The 21,799-nt window shown below is 40.3% G+C and overlaps 1 protein-coding gene across 4 annotated transcripts; it reads right to left on the minus strand.

Annotated features, from left to right (window-relative positions):
* Positions 1-315: 315 nt before the first annotated feature.
* Positions 316-14,832, minus strand: LOC135094506 (zinc finger protein OZF-like). 4 transcript variants are annotated; one of them, XM_063994662.1, is made up of 3 exons: positions 14,701-14,832; positions 7,154-7,298; positions 316-2,497 (listed from the first exon to the last, which is right to left on the minus strand). In XM_063994662.1, exon 3 carries the CDS (start codon positions 1,979-1,981, stop codon positions 779-781), a length of 1,203 nt encoding a protein of 400 aa, XP_063850732.1. In that variant the 5' UTR covers positions 1,982-2,497; positions 7,154-7,298; positions 14,701-14,832; the 3' UTR covers positions 316-778. The 4 variants fall into 4 exon arrangements, with proteins under 4 accessions (XP_063850732.1, XP_063850733.1, XP_063850734.1 ...); XM_063994663.1 differs by lacking the exon at positions 14,701-14,832 and adding an exon at positions 14,318-14,685; XM_063994664.1 differs by lacking the exon at positions 14,701-14,832 and adding an exon at positions 13,226-13,854.
* Between the last annotated feature and the right edge of the window lie 6,967 nt (positions 14,833-21,799).

The raw sequence follows: 21,799 nt of genomic DNA on the forward strand, positions 1-21,799 counted from the left end.
TAGGAACTTATACTACAAGAATGAGACATGAGAGTTGCTACTGCTGCCACCACTGTAACAGCTATTCAGTGGAAGAAAAAAAAAAAAATCCTGAAGGACCTGGCTCATATCCTTCAATTAAAACTGCATCCTTTGAATTCAACTGACATGTTAATACTACCTGTGTATTTTTTAATCATATGGTTCAGAGCTGTGTCCTGGAGGAGACAGTGATGTTACTCAGCTGTCATTTGTTTTGTTGGCAGTGATAGTGACATGTAGCCTGGAGGAGAAAGCTGGGACAAGTTGTGTGATTAGGTCAGCCAATATTAATAGTTATTTTTTTATTTTTATTGCATAAATATAAAATGAAGTGGTTGTAACACCTCTGGCAGGTTCAGGAGTGTTCCTAATGGGACGAGCAGATATCTGCACATTTTCCACATCCACAGGTATCTCCATTACCTAACCCACACAGATATTAAGGGATAACTGCAAATGATAGTGGAACAATTCCAGTCACAAAGAGGATCTGTAAGTGCCCAAATACAAGTATAATCAATTCTCACTTTGGCAACCTATTTGTGTCACTTTCATTGATTTATGGAAAAACATGACAAATTTAGTGAATAGTTTAGTTTTGTCACAAACAAACTTCTCACAGCACTGTGGAACTGATTCTGTGTCACCTCTCAAAATTATACAGATTTTGGACATTTTTTGGATTTTACAATTCCCAGTAAAGAATTTTCAAGCCGAATTTCAAAATGCTTCATTACTGTTACTGTGAGTGAAGTATCTACTTTACAGTTTTACTATGAACATTCTTGTGTCTCTTGAGGTGACTCTTCTCATTGAACTGTTTGTCACACTCATCACAGGTGTACTTTATTCCAGCATGAATGTTCTTATGCTTGACCAGACTGGCCTTCTGATAAAACACCTTGTCACACTCATCACAACTGAACTGCTCTGCTCTTGTGTGGATGTTCATGTGCTGCTTGAAGCTGCTGCGGTGGGTGAATGTTCTGCCACACTCCTCACATGCGTGGATCCTTGCCTGTGTGTGGATGTTGGTGTGCCGTGTGAGGTCACCTTTGGCGTAGAATATTTTACCGCACTCATCACACTTATATTCCTTTTCTCTGGTGTGAATGTTCGTGTGTCGCATCAGATCACTGCGAGAGTACAGTGTCTTGCCACACACCTCACACCTGTACTGCTGCTCTCCAGTGTGTGTGTTGAGGTGCTTGGTGAGATTGTTCTTGTGGTTAAATATTTTTTCACACATACTGCATTTGTACTGCTTTTCTTGAGTGTGAATGTTCATGTGTCGCTTAAAACTACTGTGCAAATTGAATGTCTTGCCACACACGTCACAGTTGTAGCCTCTTGCAATAGTGTGAATTTTGACGTGCCTGTTGAGATCACTCTTAGAAGTGAACATCATGCCACACTCGTCACACCTGTGCTGGTTCGCACCTGGGTGAATGTTCAGCAGGTGCCGGGCAAGATTTCCCCTCTGGGCGAATGCTTTACCGCACTCGTTGCACTTGTATTTTTTTGAGTCCAAGTGAATATTTGAATGTTGCTGAAGGTCGCTCTTCCTGGTGAATGCCTTCCCACATGTTTCACAAGCAAAATCTTTCCTTCCTGAGTGAATCTTTGTGTGTCTATCAAGATTACTCTCTCTGGTGAACTGCTTTCCACACAACTTGCACTCATAACGGTCTTGCTTGTTGTGAAGAGAAATGTGTTGCTCCAGCTGCTTCTCACAATAGAACAGCTGCTCACAGTTCTGGCAGCAGAACACTGCCACTCCTCTGTGAGACAAGGAGTGCTGAATAAACTTACTTCTGCTATTCAGTATTTCCCCACACTCCTGACACTCAAACTTTCTGACCTCTGCAATGTTGTCATCTTCCACTTTCATACTAGTGTCTTCCTCTTCCATCCTGGGGCTGCTGTGTGGCTGTGGCTCCTTTACCGCATCTGCACACATGCCATTCCTGCTGGTGCCCCACACAAGGCTGTCAAGTGTTGTGTTGTCATAAGGTAGCTGTTGGAGCAGTAAAGACTGATGTCAATTTGGACAAGCCCCTTAAACTGTTAAACTTTCATTCTCTTTCTTTATCTAATTAACTTCTTTTGCCTACTTTGTTACATATTTTTATATTTTCTATCAATTTTGTTAAATTCCATCATGATATACAAGATATGTTTATGATATACAGTGAGCCCCCATGGAGTCTATTACCACTCCTTGCTGTCTCTACTCAAAGCACACACACTGCACACTGATCTGCCATAGGGTTTGTTACCACACCCCTTTTGCTGCCTCTACTCTATTCACACAGGTTTCGCCATGATGTCCCACTCTGGCCAGGGGTTGGGACTGAGAGGTTGCAGATACATATTTTTCACAAAGCACTGCAGTGAGAGTTGATGTGCCTGCTGCTGCTGCTTTGGTCACTGCTGAGGCTGTGTCAGCTATGCTCTCCAAGTCTCCTTCACCTTGCTGCAGTGGAAAAAAAAGATATTTCAACTATGATTCATAAAAACATATGCTGAGGTGCACTATGGCAGTGGTGGTGGTGGTGATGCAGGAAGGTGTGTTCACCAACTAATTTGTTTATTATTGTTATTTCTACTTACAAGTACTTAATGTGCACAGCCTACAGGTTATATTACAAGACTCCTCTTCTCTCTCTCTCTCTCTCTCTCTCTCTCTCTCTCTCTCTCTCTCTCTCTCTCTCTCTCTCTCTCTCTCTCTCTCTCTTGTTGAAGTGGTAGACAGCCACCATTCTTCTTGAATCTATACACAGAGGTGTCTAATCTTAACTCATTATTCAGAAATTATCTTCAGTCAAACTTTATGTCCCATCCTTTCTCACACTAGTGACACCACTACTCTGCATTTCTCAGCGTCATTTGTCCTACCCAGCAAGAGTTGAACAGTTCATGCAGAGAAGCCACAAAATGCCTAACTTTTGATAATCCAATCATTTCTGAATGTGGCATGCCAACCACTGTATTGCTGAATTCCTCAAAAGTCCACTCTATCATTTCATCATCTATCACTTGACATAACTTTCTTGACAACTATCCCTACTTCTTCACTGGTACTCATATATTTGCCTCCTTTGAAGTGAACATACTTGGATTGCTTTTTTTCTGGAAAATGTCAACTGGAAATTTCGCACTACCGTCTTTGCTTAATCAGTTTTCATGAAAAAAATGTGTTGTGCATTGTCTCCAATTCTTTACCTCCTCCCAACAGCTCTTCTGAAATTTTTAATAATGTGTTGAACAATGGAAGGGTGCAGAGTGAGCATGAAGAACAATGCTCCTTTCAAGTGTACACAAAGAAGAGTACTGAAGGTTTATTATCTCAAGAGATCATAAGCTCAGCTATTACTGTGTTGCAGTAGGTGGGCCACATCCTTTCTCCTTATGATCTTCCTTCTAGCCCTGTTCATATTTCACAATGTTCAGTGGAGGCCGGATGAAGTACAATGCACAAGCGCATCATTACATGCTTTGAATTAATTGAATAAAGCTTGTAGCATCACCAGAAGTGCTATTCTCCACTGAACTACTAGATAATGATTTAAGGTGTGTTTTATGGCCTGAGTGAGTGGCTCTTGCTGCAATTGTATAAAGCCACTACATCAAAATCATAAGCCAGTAATTCAGAGTTAATTAACATTTAATACACTTTTATGAAAAAGCTGATCACATCCAGATCTAATCCATGGTTACATTCACTTTCCATATTTATAACAGATAAATTTCACACTTTCATAAGAGAATATAGTTCTTCATTTCATCATGACATGATTTGCTTAATAACAATAACTCAAATTCTATGAATATATGAACCTGGTTCCTGAATCTAAATGAACCGAGGCAAAATTGCATACCTGATTATGTCAGTTTAGTGGTGGGTGAACCCTTGGTTGGGAAGGGAACAGTGTGCAAGTATATTATCACCATTAATGGTGCTATTACTAGTTTTCATTATTATTATCATTATTCAGTGACCATCTTGCCACACAGAGGTTAAAAGGAAAAGTACCACAAGTTCTTTGTGGGTGCAGCAACGACATAAATCTATCACAGCACAGGGCAAGTGACAAAGTGTTTACTGTAAAGAGAAAGTGATACCTACCTAGCCAGAATCAAACTGCAACGAGAGAGCAAAAGAGCCACCTCACCACACACAGGTCAAAAGGAAAGGCACCAGAAGTTTTTTGTTATTATCATTATCCTTATTATTATTATTATTATTATTATTATTAATACTAATTTTTTTCCTATTTGGTCACTGGCTAAGGGAAACAAAAAAAAAAGAAAAAAAAAAAAAGAACCCTCTGAGGTGCCAGTCCACAATGAGATATCAAGAGAATCATAAAAAATTGAAGGATAATTGTCTTGAAACCTCCCTCTAGAAAGAGTTCAAGTCATAGGAAGGAGGAAATACAGAAGCAGGCAGGGAGTTTCTGAGTTTACCAGAGAAAGGGATGAAAGATTGAGAATACTGGTTAACTTGTGCATTAGAGAGATGGATAGAACAGAGTTGAGAGAAAGAAGAAAGTCTTGTGCAGTGAGGCTGTGGAAAGAGGGGAGGCATGCAGTTAGTAAGATCAGAAGAGCAGTTAGCATGAAAATAGCAGAAGATAGCAAGAGATGCAACATGGCAGAAATGAGAAAGCAGCTGAAGAAAATCAGTTAGAGAAGAAGGACAAAAAGTTTTTGATTCCACCCTGTCTAAAATAGCAGTACAAGTGGAACCCCACCCATACATGTGAAGCATACTCCATACATGGATAGATAAGGCCCCTGTACAGAGTTAGCAGCTGAGAGGGTGAGATAAACTGGTGGAGACAACTCAGAATGCTTAACTTCATAGAAACTGTTTTAGCTAGAGATGAGATGTGAAGTTTCTAGTCTAGTTTATAAGTAAAGGAAAGACTGAGGATGTTCAGTGTAGAAGAGAGGGCAGAGCAAATTTAGTATTGTTCAATGCCTCAAAAACTCAATTCCTCAATCTATCAACTTGACACAACCTTCCAGACAACTATCCCCTCTTCTTCAATGACACTCAATTGTCCTCCTCTTCTACACTGAATATCCTTGGTCTGTCCTTTACTTATAATCTGAACTGGAAATTTCACATCTCATCTCTAGCTTCTATGAAGCTAGGTGTTCTGAGATGTCTCCGCCAGTTTTCTCACCCCTTCCAACTGTTAACTCTGTACAAGGGCCTTATCCGTCCATGTATGGAGTATGCTTCACATGTCTGGGGGGTTCCACTTATACCACTCTTCTAGACAGGGTGGAATCAAAAGCTTTTCATCTCATCAGCTCCTCTCTTCTAACTGACTGTCTTCAGCCTCTTTCTCATCACTGCAATGTTGCATCTCTTGCTATCTTCTACCGCTATTTCTGTGCTAACTGCATGCCTCCCGTCCTCCTGCAGCCTCGCTGCATAAGACTTTCTTCTTTCTCTTACCCCTATTCTATCCACCTCTCTAATGCAAGAGTTAAACAGTATTCTTAGTCATTTATCCCTTTCTCTGGTAAACTCTGGAACTCCCTGCCTGTAACTGTATTCCTTTCTTCCTATGACTTGAATTCTTTCAAGAGGGAGGTTTCAAGACACTTATCCTTTGATTTTTTGACTGCTGCCTTGGACCCTATTGAAGGACTGGCATCTCAGTGGGCCTTTTTTTTTTCTTAATTGTATCTTTGTTGCACTTGGCTGGTGTCCCTCCTGCATAAAAAAAAAAAAAAAAATGAGTGTAAATGAAGAAAAGTGGATAGTTGTCTGGAAAGTTGTATTGAGTTGTTAGATGAAAGAATTGAATTTTTGAAGCATTGAACAATACTAAGTTTGCTCTGCCCCAATCAGAAATTTTAGAGAGATCAAAAGTCAGGCATTCTGTGGCTTCCCTGCAAGAACTGTTTACTTCCTGAAGGATTCGGCATCTATGAAAAGACGTGGAAAAGTGCAGGGTGGTACCATCAGCATAGGAGTGGATAGGATGAGAAGTTTGGTTTAGAAGGTTATTGATGAATAACAGGAAGAGGGTGGGTGACAGGACAGAACCCTGAGGAACATCACTATTAATAGATTTAGGAGATGAACAGTGACCATCTACTACAGAAGCAATAGAATGGTCAGAAAGGAAACTTCAGATGATGTTACAGGATGGTGTTTGGAAATCAAAGCTTTGTGCCGGGCTCTATCAAAAGTTTTAGATATGTCTAGAGCAATAACAAGAGTTTCACCAAAGTCCCTAAAAGAGGATGACCAGGACTCAGTAAGGAAAACCAGAAGATCATCAGTAGAATGGCCACAACATAAACCATATCTCCAAGACGGTCAGGAATATAAGTAGGGTGTTGCACCAGTTGCTCTAGATCATGGAGGATAGCAAAGTTAAAGGCTAGTTCATCAGGATGGTCAATGAAGGGAGAGGAAAGCCAAAGGTGGTGGTGAACATTAAAATCTCCAAGAATTATATCTCTGCAAAAGGAAAGAGAGTCAGAATGTGCTCTACTTTGGAAGTTAAGCAGACAAAGAATTTCTTATGGTCAGAGGAGTTAGGTGAGAGGTATACAGCACAGATAAATTTAGTTTGAGAGTGACTCTGTAGCCATAGCCAGATGGTAGAAAACTCAGATGATTCAAGAGCGTGGGCACGAGAGCAGGTTAAGTAGTTGCGCACATAGACCCAATATCCAGCTTTGGATTGAAAATGAGGATAAAATAGGAGGGAACAGAAAAAGGCTACTGTCTGTGGCCTAAGACACCTGTGTTTCAATGAGGAAAAGATCAGGTTTAGTAGAGGAGAGGTGGTGTTCTACAGAATGAAAATTAGATCTAAGGCCATGAATGTTGCAGAAGTTAATGAAGAAGTTGAGGGGGGGTAGTGTAAAGACACTTAGGGTTGATACCAGAAGAGCAGTCCAATCTGGGAACATTTGTGGGCCCCTCCCCAGACAGGGACTCCGAGGCTGGTGTAGGAGTCATCGTATTTAATCTTGAATTCTGAATAATTTTGTCAGGTGTCTACTGCCTCCTCTATTCATATTATCATTATATATCATTATTATTAAAGTACAGAAAACTGGAAAGAGAAAAGAATACACAGTAACTTTATCTTACCTGGGCTTGTACATAGTGTCATCCATACCAGTCTACATTGCCAAGCCTTGATGCAGACCTCATCCTTGTTCTCAAGGGTAACAGACTTTCTTGAAATATCTTGCTGGGAATTCTTGTGAGGACGGACAATTTGAGTGGCACACATCTGTCAATTAAACAAACAATCACTAGCCAGTCATTATATATCCTTAGCAGGTTTTTTTTTTTTTTTCTTCATGTAAAAGAGCTCTGGCCTAATTCTACAAGGCAGGGAAAGAATCCCTTTGAAGGTACCAGTTCCTAAAGAGTTGAGCCAAAAGGATTATCCAAAATTTGAGGGAGTCAGAAAGCAGCAGCTGACAGCCTCACTAAACAATTGAGAGATATATTGGTATCACTGTGACCACAGCAAACTTTGATGACAGGAATTTATGGCATTGTTATATTAAGAATAACTGATGCTCAAAGGCTGGTTGAGGTGAGACATCTCAATCTTAGCTAGTGACTGAGAATATAAAGGCCCCCAAAATTATCTTGAGGATTCAGTGACTGCCATGGTCCTGACATCTGAGGCACTGTCTTGTCCTCCTGGTCAGGGGTTAATTTCCTGGGCCCATATACATAAAACTCTTCTGTTAGCCTTAACTAACAAATGTTGGTTAACAAACTAGTTGTTTGTTTCTTGCTGCTAAACAGTGCTAAGGATAGCAGCTTACCAACATAAAAATTAGAATAATAAGAAAACTGGAGCATGAAAACGACTAATTTAATTTGTTTACTATTCTTTAAATAATTAATGATAAATAAAATGCATAAAATAATGAATCTATGATGTTATGGGGTGGTACTTATTGATCACTGCTTGGTGGTCACTGTTCAATGGTCACACAAGCCACATGTAAACAACAAGACATAGCAGGAATTGAGAAGGCTACTAAGAAGAGGAAGCCCAATTGGAGCTAGGAGGAGAGTCTCCCCTTGTGAATGCCAACCAAGAGCAGTATTTTTATCATAAATGGCCACTTCAAGCCTCAGCTGATCAACTCAGAGAAAAAGCGTGCATGGGGTTGCGGTCACAAGTACCAGAAGTGCCACCAACCAAGACACAGTGAGGGCAAGACGGGAGGTGGAAACTAAGCTGTTTTCCCTCCTCTTCAAGCCAGGCGAGTTATTTTGCTGTACTGACCAATAAATGCAGGTACTGGGCTAATAGCTGTTGTCTTACTGTACACAATATTTCAATAATATTACCAACTATATACAGTGTAACCTTGGTTATTGAATGTCTCCCTTTTTAAACAATTTGTTTTAACTCATAATTACTTTGGTTGCTGTATCATAATTTGGTTTTCAAAGTTACTTGATTTCAAATACCACAAGACATAGCAAAAGCTACCATTTATTAGTAATTTATAGTTTCTATAAATATTTCCTTCATTTTTATATATTTGGAGGAGAGACACCGAGAGTAAGACAGTAATTCAATCTTTGAAGTAAGTTGAATGTGATCCCATTGAAGAACCTCAATGTAAACAAACAAGGTTCACCGCTCAGGAGTAATCCTGAGCTTCCTGTGGCTCTCTCTATGACCCACAATGCCATCACTGCTGCACAACTGCATTTTCCCAGTAGCTTTTCCCAGCAGCAAGATGTCTAAGTGTTATGATCACCTTCATTTCGGCAGCAAGTGGGTTACTCCTCTCAGTGTCACTCTATAAGGCTTCCTTCACTTGATCACTGACAAAGAGAATGCCTGCATGGTCTAAACAATATCTTTTGATGAGTTCTGTGTCACTAAAATCATTCAATACATCCTTTCTGGAAAGAAAATTTCTAAACGAGATGTTTTGGAGCAGCCATCTTAGCAATGGAGCATCGGTCATTACTCACTAAGACATGATAGACCCAGGGGCGGCTGGTCCATAAGGCTGCAGATCTCCCTGTCTCAGCCTTGCCAAGCAGATGAATGATTTACTCATATAATATTTTATACAATTCATATAATATATTTTATACAAATAAATAATATTATGCTTTTATATTCCATTCAGTATTTTTTAATGTTTTTTTTTCTATAATTTTCTAACACAAAATGCTACCAGATTTGATAAATTAATTCCAGAATAAAATGCTTCTTCCAGGATTGGCGTAGTGCCAGCCAGACTGTAGCAGGGCTGGAGTCATTTCAACCCTGTGCATCACCCTGAGTGGGTAATGTTATTCACCCTCTGTGATAATTAAACAAATAGTGCATTACGTTCATGATTCATGAATATTAACCAGTTTTAGCACCCTACATGACACCCAAAGTTTAGTTTCAGTGTCCTGGTTACTTCAATATTACATATTGTAATTAACTTGATAAATGTTCCTCATAGCTTTGGCAACACAAAAATTTTAAATTATGAGCCTATGAGTATAAAAAGATACATTTGTGATTCAAATAAAACTGCCAACAGCATGGCCTCATAAGTATTGTAATCTGAAATTATTATGCAGCCCCAAATTTTTTTTACCACAAGCCACAACTGGGTGGACTGGTGTCTGAGAATGGATTAATCTATTTTACATTGATTCCTATGGGGAAAATAGTTTTGGTTTTCAAACATTTTGGATTTCAAAAGGCATTCAGGAACAAATCAAGTAAAAAAACTGAGGTTCCACTGTATTATATACAGGTATTGAAGTATAAGGTAATTTTGTAGTCCTTTCCCAGCCTTGTTACTGGTCTAATCCCTTCCATTCTTTTGCATATACCTTTAAATACAACTAAAAGGTAAGTATAAGATGGGAGAGAAGTGCCACCATCCTTAAGGGGGTCCAGGAGGTGCAAAGGCCTCCCACCAGTTAGGTTAGGTAATGCTAGGTTAGATTAGTGTGATGGTGGCACTTGTGGCCCATATTATATTTACCTTTTAGGTGTATATAAAGGTATATGCAAAAGAATGGAAGAGATTAGACCAGTAATAAGGCTGGATGATTACCAAGTATAATGTAACTAACATTAATGTTATGGGGGCTCCTAACATAAACATTATTCAATTTCACCATGAATATGCACATAAACAAGGCCAAACTAATATAGAGGAAGTTTTGTGAGAACAATTTATGTATACATTGTTATATTCCAGCTTAACATTATTGTATTACTTTTCATTCTTTTGAAGGTGCTGGTGGGCCAGAAGCCACCCCTCTTGACTCTGCAAGGTTGCTGAGTTGTTGGGTGATCACAATGAGACTGTTGAGGATGTTCTTACCAGGTTCTATAACCTCAACAATCATCCATCACAGTGAGTACCTACTGTTTAAATTAATTGTGACCAAAGCAAAGATTTCAGCATAACAATGGATACTGTTGAGCGAGATTCTTGGTTACTGGCAAGTACAGTAAGATAAATTTAACCTAACTGGATCAGTTAGGCTTAATTTAGTTTAAATCTAGCATCTCTGCTTTGTGTTTTCTTGATTTTTTTTTCCATATTTTCAGGACCACCATGTTCATGTTGTTCACATGATCCAGTAAGATTTAACTAGTTTGGTGTGCATAACAAAAGGTTTTAATTTTTGGGAGGTTAGAAGTTGATGCTTAAGAGGGATGCACTTTGCCAAAAAATCATCATCTGTGTTTGAATAATTCATCTTAGGTTAGGTATTTAAGTTATGTTTGGTTAAGCCTGATATATTGCACAAAGAAAAGTAGCTGTTAAAACAGTTACATGTCTGCAGAAATTTTGAGCTTTATCAGAAATTTATCCCTGACCGTGGAGTAAGATTGAAAATAAATTATGACTCAGATTCTGCAGGAAACTTTTATATTGTGATTCTATAACCAAAATAATATAATAAGTTCAATTTCTTGAACTTTAGGCCAAGGGCATCCATTGAGGGAGGGGCACAGCAGCAACTCCAGCCCCAGCAGGAGGAAGAGGCAGAAGAAACCCCCAGCTCATCATGGCTATGAAGAGACCCTACATGATCCTGCAGTGGTGCAGGTCATGGAGAACGGCTCCCTACTAACCTACACTATTATTGAGTTAGGACAAAATATGGACAGTGATCTTTCATACATAGAAAAAAAGGGAACTGAAATTAGAAAGAAAAAATATAAAGGAAAGGAAAAGGAGAAGGAAAGGGGAATTTAATACAGCTATTATACTGCTACCCAACAATATAGATGCTTTGCTGAGTGAAACTGGTGGTACAAGCCTCACTTGTAATGTAGCATGTCAGTGTGCTTCGTGTCCTGTGCCTGCTCTGTGCGGGCAACAAAGACAGGGGTGCGAGTGAAACAGTGTTCTGCTGCCCTTCCCTCTCTTGGTAGTCTGATGAGTCCAGACAGGTGTCGTGTGTGCATGCCTCACTCCCACTAGCTAAATTAACTGACAATGATAGCAGTTGTGGATCCCTGTTGTGTGTCCTGACTGCCCTGGGCTGCTGCAGTGCTAAGTATGTACCTGACTGTACCTGAAGGCTGGAAGAGGTGTGCATAATGTAATAAAATAGCAAGAAGAAACCTAAAATACAAAAAAATATCACCAAAATATTGAATAGAACATGGAAAATATACCAGTTTGAGAAGAGGTATCAACCCAACAGGATTAATAACCACAAGTGAGGTGTCACAAGGACAGTGCCACACCCACTACAAAATGCACTTGACTCATGGCAAAAAAATAACACATTAATACAAGAATTAGGGCAAGACTTTTTTCTAGACATTTCCCTCATTCTTATTCCCCTCTTGGACTGTTTAACTTCCTCTCAAGATATCCAAGCAATGACCTTTGATAACTACCTAAACCTAACCTAAAGCAGCCTCAGTTAACCTAACCTAATCATTACCAACAATGTAGCTGTTAAATTTGCATTCTTTAGAGAGACGTAGGTTAAGAGGGGACCTGATAGAAGTCTTTAAGTGGTATAAGGGTTACAACAAGGGGGATGTAAACAAAATTCTTAGGATCAACAATCAGGATAGAACAAGAAATAACAGGTTCAAGCTTGAAAAATTTAGGTTTAAGAAAAAGATAGGAAGAAATTGGTTCTCAAATAGAGTGGTAGATGAGTGGAACGGACTCAGTATTCACGCTGTTAGTGCTAAGACATTACGGAGCTTTAAGAGAAGATTAGACGGGTTTATGAATGGGGATGATAGGTGGAAATAGGTAGGTATATTTCATACAGGGACTGCCATGTGTAAGTCTGGTCGCTTCTTGTAGCTTCCCTTATTTCTTATGTTCTTATGTTCTTAATGTGCTATCATATAATATGCAAAAGAGGAGGTAAGACAGGCAAGGCAAGGCAAGGCAAGGCAAGGCAAGGCAAGGCAAGGCATGTCCAATTGTTTCTGATATGACTTTTATTCTTATCATATCAAAATACATAGGTATAAAAGTGCATTACTGAATATGAAATCATTACCAATATCTTTGCCTTCTCTATCTTTTCTCTACCTTTCTTATTTTATTTTTCATTTCTCTTCCATATTTTTCCTCAGTATTATCAGTTTATATGATAATTGAGACTTTTGTAAGACATTTTTTGTCTATAGACTTTCTGGCACAATCTAATAGTTTTTGAGCTAAGAATTTCTCAATTATTATTTGGCCCACACAGAAGGGCTGTCATGGTGGAGCTGTTCACCTCACATCTCACTGTGGCCACCTACTGATCTTTTTTCAGTACTACTACTGAATGCTCCAACCACATTTAATAGTTCCCTTACTTTCAGCCAACAACTCCAGCAATAATGAAAACTGATGAAGTATGTACTCGTATGTTACTAAGTTAGGTTAGGTTAGACTGGGTTAGGTTAGTTAGGTTAAGTTTGTTAGCTGAGATAATTTTTTACTCTTGCACCAGTCTCTCTATTCCAGATGAAATGATTTTTCTGATAGTTTTCAGCCTATTTTGAATGAATCTGCAAGTTGTTTTCCTAGAAATTATGAGTTTTTATTTCTTATCCCTCACCTCCCATCAGAAACTAATATTTTGTGATAAAAACAAAGCAGATTAATGTAAAACTGACTGAAACCTACCAGAAAAAAATAATTTCATCCTCACAAATAAGTAACAGCAGTAACATTCACTCACTTGTTCCCCACAAGAGGACTGGGTACTGCTAGCTCATGGCCGCCAGCTGGCTGTCACCACTGCCACCACCACCACCACCTAACCCAACCTAGCAAGACTAATCTAACCTAACCAAACTAACCTAACCTAACTAAACTAACCTAACTAAACTAACCAAACTAAATTAGCATAAATTAACTAAACTAACTTAACCTAACTAAACTAGCCTAACCTAACCTAACCTGACTGGTAAAGTTAAGAAATTAATATGGTTATTACCTTGTTTATCTTCGTAAAATCTAATGACGAGCTGGAAATAACTGAAGCAGCACCCACTGCTGACAGACATCTTCTTCAGACTAATTCAAATATTTCAAACCGAGCTGCTTCTCTCCCCACAGGATGAAATAAAACACTATGATTGGCTAAATTAATTCTGGATTTTTTAATTGGCCAGCAGCTGCATCCTTAAACAAAAGAACCAATCACTGTGACTAGTTTCATGCTTGTATAACAGATGTGACATACGCACATGGATAAACACACCCTCACCAGTGTGCCTACGCTTCCACCTGTCCATCACACATGTGGGTGTGTTACTTCTTGGCGTTGTCTTGGCAGCAAGTAAAATTGCTTCCCCAAACAGATAAATCTTAAAAAAATTGCTGTCAGTATTATAAGCAATTTGCAGTTGGTATATATATATATATATATATATATATATATATATATATATATATATATATATATATATATATATATATATATATATATATATATATGGTGGAAATTAATCTAAAAGAGCTTCATACAATGATAAGGGTAAGAAAAGCCATGTTGAGACTGGTGTAAGAGAATACCAGGTTAAGTTAGGTTAGTTAAATTTGGTTAAACATTTTCTTGATTTTACTTTTTTGGGGATATTTTTGGGCCTGATTCTTGTCAGAAATCGTTTGTTTTCCAGTTCTCCCTGCCTGTGGGTGGAGGGGAGAGGGAACACAAAAACTAAGCATTTCCAGCGAATATAAGCCTTAAACTCGTGTGAATGGTGTACAAAGAACCAAAAGTAAAACCAACAGCGTAAGGACAGACTGACATAAAGTACAGATTTACCTCTCATTTGTTCTTTTTTGTTTCCTCCTCATCTCCTCTTCCGTTTCCTTTCCCTTCCGTCGCTCTTCTTTCCTACCGTTTCCTTAACCCCAGATTTTCCTTATTTTTCCGTCATTCCCTCTCCTATTTCCTATTTTCCTCTCTCTCTTTCGTATTCCCTATTTTTTTTCCTTCCACTTCCCCAAACTTTTTTTTTATTCTTTTCACCGCTGAAATACAACTGAAGCTAAACAGACAAGAACTTTCACTTTGTTCTCTCTTCTTTCTCCTCCACCAATATCTCGATTAACTTTGCCTAGTGACTATCCCCCTCGTTCCCTCATCCACTTGTCTGGCCTCCTTCCCACAAAAGTTCAATGCGACATAGTATTTGGTGGACTCACAAATGTTAGAATGCAGTCAGCTGGTAGATGACGGGAAAGGATACGAGACTAATATTATTATTGTTACTCTCTCTCTCTCTCTCTCTCTCTCTGATACTAACGTCCCTCCCACAAATCCAGTCTTAATTTTATTCTTGATCATGGTGCTACAGGTGGCTCGGGATTAGTCTTGAATCAGGCCTTTATAGTGGCAACTCCTGTAGAAGAGAGAGAGAGAGAGAGAGAGAGAGAGAGAGAGAGAGAGAGAGAAAGCAGACAGAAAAACAAGCATCATCTTTCACACAACTAGTTCCTACATCTAGCACTCCACATTTTCTCCAGGAACTCCTACACTGCCTCAATCATCCTTTCATTCGTCTTCCCACACAGTCCCAACAGCAACACCATCCATCCTCTTCCTGTCTTCATCATTCTGACATGCCCCGACAAACCCTGTACAAATTACGATAGTGTTATCTAATGTTACAAGCAATACAATGAAATACAATATGATTTAATTGGAACACAATACCTTACCTGACTTTTGATTTTAATTGCATGCATTGTATTATGTGATACGATTTTACGAAAGATTTTTTAGTGTTTGTTTTAGTTACTAGTGAAACTGCTCCATGTTCTTTGAGAGCCGCGCTACACTTGAGGGCTAACTAAGACAACGTTTCACTCTATCTATCTCACTTTCACTTTCTTACATCCCATTCTAGACCCCCTCCATTTCTAGCAATCATACTTCAGTCACTCTCAACATGTTACCCCCTCAAGCTGCTGAAAAGCCCAACTAGTTTCCAAGCCATTCCTTACTGCCATCCTAACACACTTCTTCCCCTACTTGCTACTCATAACATTCCATAGAAACACCTTTCTCACTAATCTTGCATCATCCATTTGCTCTAAACTAGCCTTGTATCTCAGGGTTGCCTTTAAATATCTCTTTCTAAACTAGCCCATGTCTTCCCTCAAAGCCTCTATCACTGCATACCTAAGTGTATTCAGTGCCATTTTTGCTACTCTACTCTGCCCTATTTCTAACTTTTCTAATTCATTCTCATTCCATGGAATCACACCCATACCATACATAATGCTTGGAACAACCACGCTCTTCCATACTTCTTGTAATGCGTCATATTTACTCGCTCTCATCCTTGCTGCACTTCCTAGTCGACCCACCCACTGGTTCACCATGCGTATCTTTTCATTCTTCGCCATCACACAGCCATTCGGACTTAGCCACATCCCTAGATACTTGCATTCATCTGTCTGTTGCAACTCAATCCCTACCATTCCCCACACTGAATTGCTTTCATCCTCTGATCTATTCATAATCATTACCTTGCTTTTCTCACTGCTAAACTCACTCCAAAGTCTTTTCCATACCCATCCACAACATCCAACAAACTCTGAAGCTCATCTGTCAATTCACTCATAACCGCTATATCATCTGCATAAAAAAGCACATAGTATATTATTCCCCACACTCACCCCAATATTTATTCTTCTTATTCTAGCTGCTAACTCCTGTGTTTTTTTTTTTTTTATGTAGGAAGGACACTGGCCTAGGGCAACAAAAATCTAATAAAAAAAAATCCCCACTGAAATGCCAGTCCCATAGAAGGGTCAAAGCAGTGGTCAAAAATTGATGAATAAGTGTCTTGAAACCTCCCTCTTGAAGGAATTCAAGTCATAGGAAGGTGGAAATACAGAAGCAGGCAGGGAGTTCCAGAGTTTACCAGAGAAAGGGATGAACAATTGAGAATACTGGTTAACTCTTGTGTTAGAGAGGTGGACAGAATAGGGGTGAGAGAAAGAAGAAAGTCTTGTGTAGCGAGGCCGCGGAAGGAGGGGAGGCATGCAGTTAGCAAGATCAGAAGAGCAGTTAGCATGAAAATAGCGGTAGAAGACAGCTAGATATGCAACATTGCGGCGGTGAGAGAGAGGCTGAAGACAGTCAGTTAGAGGAGAGGAGTTGATGAGATGAAAAGCTTTTGATTCCACCCTGTCTAGAAGAGCAGTATGAGTGGAACCCCCCAGACATGTGAAGCATACTCCATACATGGAGTGAGAAAAACTGGCGGAGACGTCTCAGAACATCTAACTTCATAGAAGCTGTTTTAGCTAGAGATGAGATCTGAAATTCAGATTATAAGTAAAGGACAGACCGAGGATGTTCAGTGTAGAAGAGGGGGGACAGTTGAGTGTCATTGAAGAAGAGGGGATAGTTGTCTGGAAGGTTGTGTCGAATTGATAGATGGAGGAATTGAGTTTTTGAGGCATTGAACAATATCAAGTTTGCTGTGCCCCAATCAGAAATTTTAGAAAGTTCGGAAGTCAGGCGTTCTGTGGCTTCCCTGCGTGATATGTTTACCTCTTGAAGGGTTGGACGTCTATGAAAAGACGTGGAAAAGTGCAGGGTGGTATCATCAGCGTAGGAGTGGATAGGGCAAGAAGTTTGGTTTAGAAGATCATTAATGAATAATAAGAAGAGAGTGGGTGACAGGACAGAACCCTGAGGAACACCAGTGTTAATAGATTTAGGAGAAGAACAGTGATCGTCTACCACAGCAGCAATAGAACGGTCAGAAAGGAAACTTGAGATGAAGTTACAGAGAGAAGGATAGAAACCGTAGGAGGGTAGTTTGGAAATCAAAGCTTTGTGCCAGACTCTATCAAAAGCTTTTGATATGTCCAAGGCAACAGCAAAAGTTTCACCAAAATCTCTAAAAGAGGATGACCAAGACTCAGTAAGGAAAGCCAGAAGATCACCAGTAGAGCGGCCTTGACGAAACCCATACTGGCGATCAGATAGAAGGTTGTGAAGTGATAGATGTTTAAGAATCTTCCTGTTGAGGATAGATTCAAAAACTTTAGATAGACAGGAAATTAAAGCAATAGGAGGGTAGTCTGAGAGATTAGAACGGTCACCCTTTTTAGGAACAGGTTGAATGTAGGCAAACTTCCAGCAAGAAGGAAAGGTAGATGTTGACAGACAGAGCTGAAAGAGTTTGACTAGGCAAGGTGGAAGCACGGAGGCACAGTTTCGGAGAACAATAAGAGGGACCCCCATCAGGTCCATAAGCCTTCCGAGGGTTTAGGCCAGCGAGGGCACGGAAAACATCATTGTGAAGAATTTTAATAGGTGGCATGAAGTAGTCAGAGGGTGGAGGAGAGGGAGGAACAAGCCCAGAATCGTCCAAGGTACAGTTTTTAGCAAAGGTTTGAGCAAAGAGTTCAGCTTTAGAAATAGATGTGATAGCAGTGGTGCCATCTGGTTGAAATAGAGGAGGGAAAGAAGAAGAAGCAAAGTTATTGGAGATATTTTTGACTAGATGCCAAAAATCACGAGGGGAGTTAGATCTTGAAAGGTTTTGACATTTTCTGTTAATGAAAGAGTTTTTGGCTAGTTGGAGAACAGACTTGGCATGGTTCCGGGCAGAAATATAAAGTGCATGAGATTCTGGTGATGGAAGGCTTAAGTACCTTTTGTGGGCCACCTCTCTATCATGTATAGCACGAGAACAAGCTGTGTTAAACCAAGGTTTAGAAGGTTTAGGACGAGAAAAAGAGTGAGGAATGTACGCCTCCATGCCAGACACTATCACCTCTGTTATGCGCTCAGCACACAAAGACGGGTCTCTGACACGGAAGCAGTAGTCATTCCAAGGAAAATCAGCAAAATACCTCCTCAGGTCCCCCAACTAGCAGAGGCAAAACGCCAGAGGCACCTTCGCTTAGGAGGATCCTGAGGAGGGATTGGAGTGATAGGACAAGATGTCCTATATATGAGAATATGTCCTATATATATGAGAATGTGATCGGAGGAGCCCAACGGAGAAGAAAGGGTGACAGCATAAGCAGAAGGATTAGAGGTCAGGAAAAGGTCAAGAATGTTGGGCGTATCTCCAAGACGGTCAGGAATACGAGTAGGGTGTTGCACCAATTGCTCTAGGTCATGGAGGATAGCAAAGTTGTAGGCTAGTTCACCAGGATGGTCAGTGAAGGGAGAGGAAAGCCAAAGCTGGTGGTGAACATTGAAGTCTCCAAGAATGGAGATCTCTGCAAAAGGGAAGAGGGTCAGAATGTGCTCCACTTTGGTAGTTAAATAGTCAAAGAATTTCTTATAGTCAGAGGAGTTAGGTGAGAGGTATACAACACAGATAGATTTAGTATGAGAGTGACTCTGTAGTCGTAGCCAGATGGTGGAGAACTCGGAAGATTCAAGAGCGTGGGCACGAGAGCAGGTTAAGTCATTGCGCACATAAACGCAGCATCCAGCTTTGGATCGAAAATGACGATAGAGAAAGTAGGAGGGAACAGAAAAGGGGCTACTGTCAGTTGCCTCAGAGACCTGAGTTTCAGTGAGGAAAAGAAGATGAGGTTTAGAAGAGGAGAGGTGGTGTTCTACAGATTGAAAATTAGATCTTAGACCGCGAATGTTGCAGAAGTTAATGAAGAAAAAGTTGAGGGGGGTGTCAAGACACTTAGGGTCGTCGACAGAAAGGCAGTGTACAAGCTAAAAAGGATTGGTGACAAAATACAGCCTTGCCTAACTCCTCTCTCACCCTTTAGCTAGCCTGTTTCTATATTTCCTAGTCTGTATCTAGCTCTTGTGTCCACTTACATACTTCGGACTATGTTAACTGCCTGTGTACTCAACCCAATCTTTTCTGGGACTCTAGCTAGCATTTCTCTGTTCAATCTATTATTATTTTCTATGTCTAAAAAAACATAAGTAGAATTTACTACCATCCTTCTTCTTTCTCTCAGTCATTTCATTCACCACAAACATGTTATCTTCTGTTCTTCTGTCCACACGAAACCCATTCTGTTCCTCACCTAACATTCCAGCTTTGCATTCTGGTCCTCACTCTCAGCCTTCTCTTTCTCAATTGCCTTACACGTACCAGTCTCTGCGTAAAACATACCAATTTCACTTGTCATTTCCATCCATAAATTTATATAATCTTTTAAATTTCCCTACTGATTATGTACCAAAAACTTGATTACTACCACGACCACCACAAGCATTACACCACCACCACCACCACCATTACCAACACTACCAATACCATCACCAACACTACTATGACCACCACCACCGCCACCGGCACTACCATTAGAACTTCCTGTCTGTTTCTGTATCTCCTCTGCCTTTGACTTAAACTCCTTCAAGAGGTAGATTTCAAGACATTTAGATTTTACTTCTTCAGCGTTGTCCTTGGCCAGACCCCTTCTTGCATAGAATACACACACACACACACACAAACACACACAAACACACACCGCGTAGTGTTGTGGTTAGCATGCTTGGCTCACAACCAAGAAGGTTCGAATCCCGGAGCATGGCGAGGCAAATGGGCGAGCCTCTTAAATGTGTAGCCCCTGTTCACCTGGCAGTAAGTAGGTACGGGATGTAACCCGAGGGGTTGTGACCTCGCTGTCCCGGTGTGTGGTGTGTAAGTGGTCTCAGTCCTACCGAAAGATCAGTCACTATGAGCTCTGAGCTCTTTCAGTAGGGGAACGGCTGGCTGGGTGACCAGCAGACGACCGTAGGTGAATCACACACACACATACACACACGCACGCACACTCGTCTTCTGAAGGGGCAGGATGGACAGTCATCCAAACCTAATGCTGAATCATTAGGGAGCTTTTAAAAGAAGACTAGGCAAATTTATGGAAGGGAATGATAATTGGAAATAGGTATATTTGACATACAGGGACTGCCACGTGTAGGCCTGATGGCTCATAGGCCTACACGTGTACGCCTCATCAGAGCGGTCGTGTCCTACCTGTCGCTCACGAAGTACGGCACAGACACACTAGGGTGGAATCGCGACCTTATCATGCTGATAATAGCGTGCGTGTGGGTCAGAAGTGTGACACCTTTTGTGAGTGACTGGCGTGTGAAGCAACAGAGAGGAGGCGGTGCGAATGTGGGAGAGAGGGAAGTGAGGGTAGAGGAGGTTCAGGAGAGATGGAGGAGGGGAGAGGGAAGAGATGGAAGAGAGAGAGATGGAAGGAGAGAAGGAAGAAAAGGAGGGCCGAGAGAGGTGGAGGACGACGGGGGAATAAAGGAAGTGTCAGGAGAAATGGAGGAAGAACCAGTAGAGAAAAAAAGAATAAGAAGAGAAGTTATTGGAAAGTTTCAGTATGCGAATGGAAGAAAAAATGTGAAGGAAGAAGAGAGAGAGGAAACCTGTGACGAATACAGAAATAAGATGAGAGGGTGAACAAAATCGACGAAGAAAACAAAGCATTAAGAAAAATAATAACATAAGAGTATTAAAGAAGAGGAGGATAGCATGTTCTGAAAACCCACATATTCTTTCGTTAGATAATATCAAAGTAAAACACAAGGAAGAAATAGAAAGAAAAAAATGAAACGGAAAAGGAGAGAGATTTGTTTTCATCAAGAATCATACTATGGCGAGATGCATGAAGCAGCAAAGTAATCATTCGTTTTCTTATCGTCTTATCGAGTAATTAGTGAACATCGAGTGTCGACGAGGAGTGGCAAGGCGGTGAGCGCGGCAGTTCCTCAGTGTCGTGGGGACCCTGATGTGGCTGTGCAATGTCTATCCTGAAGCGTGAACAAAAGAACATAAGAAATAAGGGAGGCTGCAAGAAGCGACCAGTCTTACACGTGGCAGTCCCTGTATGAATCACACCTACCTATTTCCATCTATTATCCCCATCCATAAACCCGTCTAATCTTCTCTTAAAGCTCCCTAATGTTCTAGCACTAACAACATGATTACTGAGTCCGTTCCACTCATCTACCACTCTACCACTGCGCGACATGGCCCGTGCATAGAGGTTGTGCAGGAAGCTGGGAGAGGAAGGAACACACACACACACACACACACACACACCTGGCAACACTCATAACAGTGTGTTGAAGGAACAGTTGTTGTTCTCATTGTTATGTAGTCTCGCACATTAATTGCAACTCAACAAATTTTCTACAACAGATTTTATATGCATTGATAAGAACAAACTTGAGTAACAACTATGTAACAAAATTTCACCTTTTAGCAAGAAATCTAGCAAGAAATTTCTCATGTTTAGAAGAATTTGCTTATATTTCAGAAACCTCAAATCT

Source organism: Scylla paramamosain, chromosome 45 (genome assembly GCF_035594125.1).
Source record: "Scylla paramamosain isolate STU-SP2022 chromosome 45, ASM3559412v1, whole genome shotgun sequence".
Classification (NCBI taxonomy): domain Eukaryota; kingdom Metazoa; phylum Arthropoda; class Malacostraca; order Decapoda; family Portunidae; genus Scylla; species Scylla paramamosain.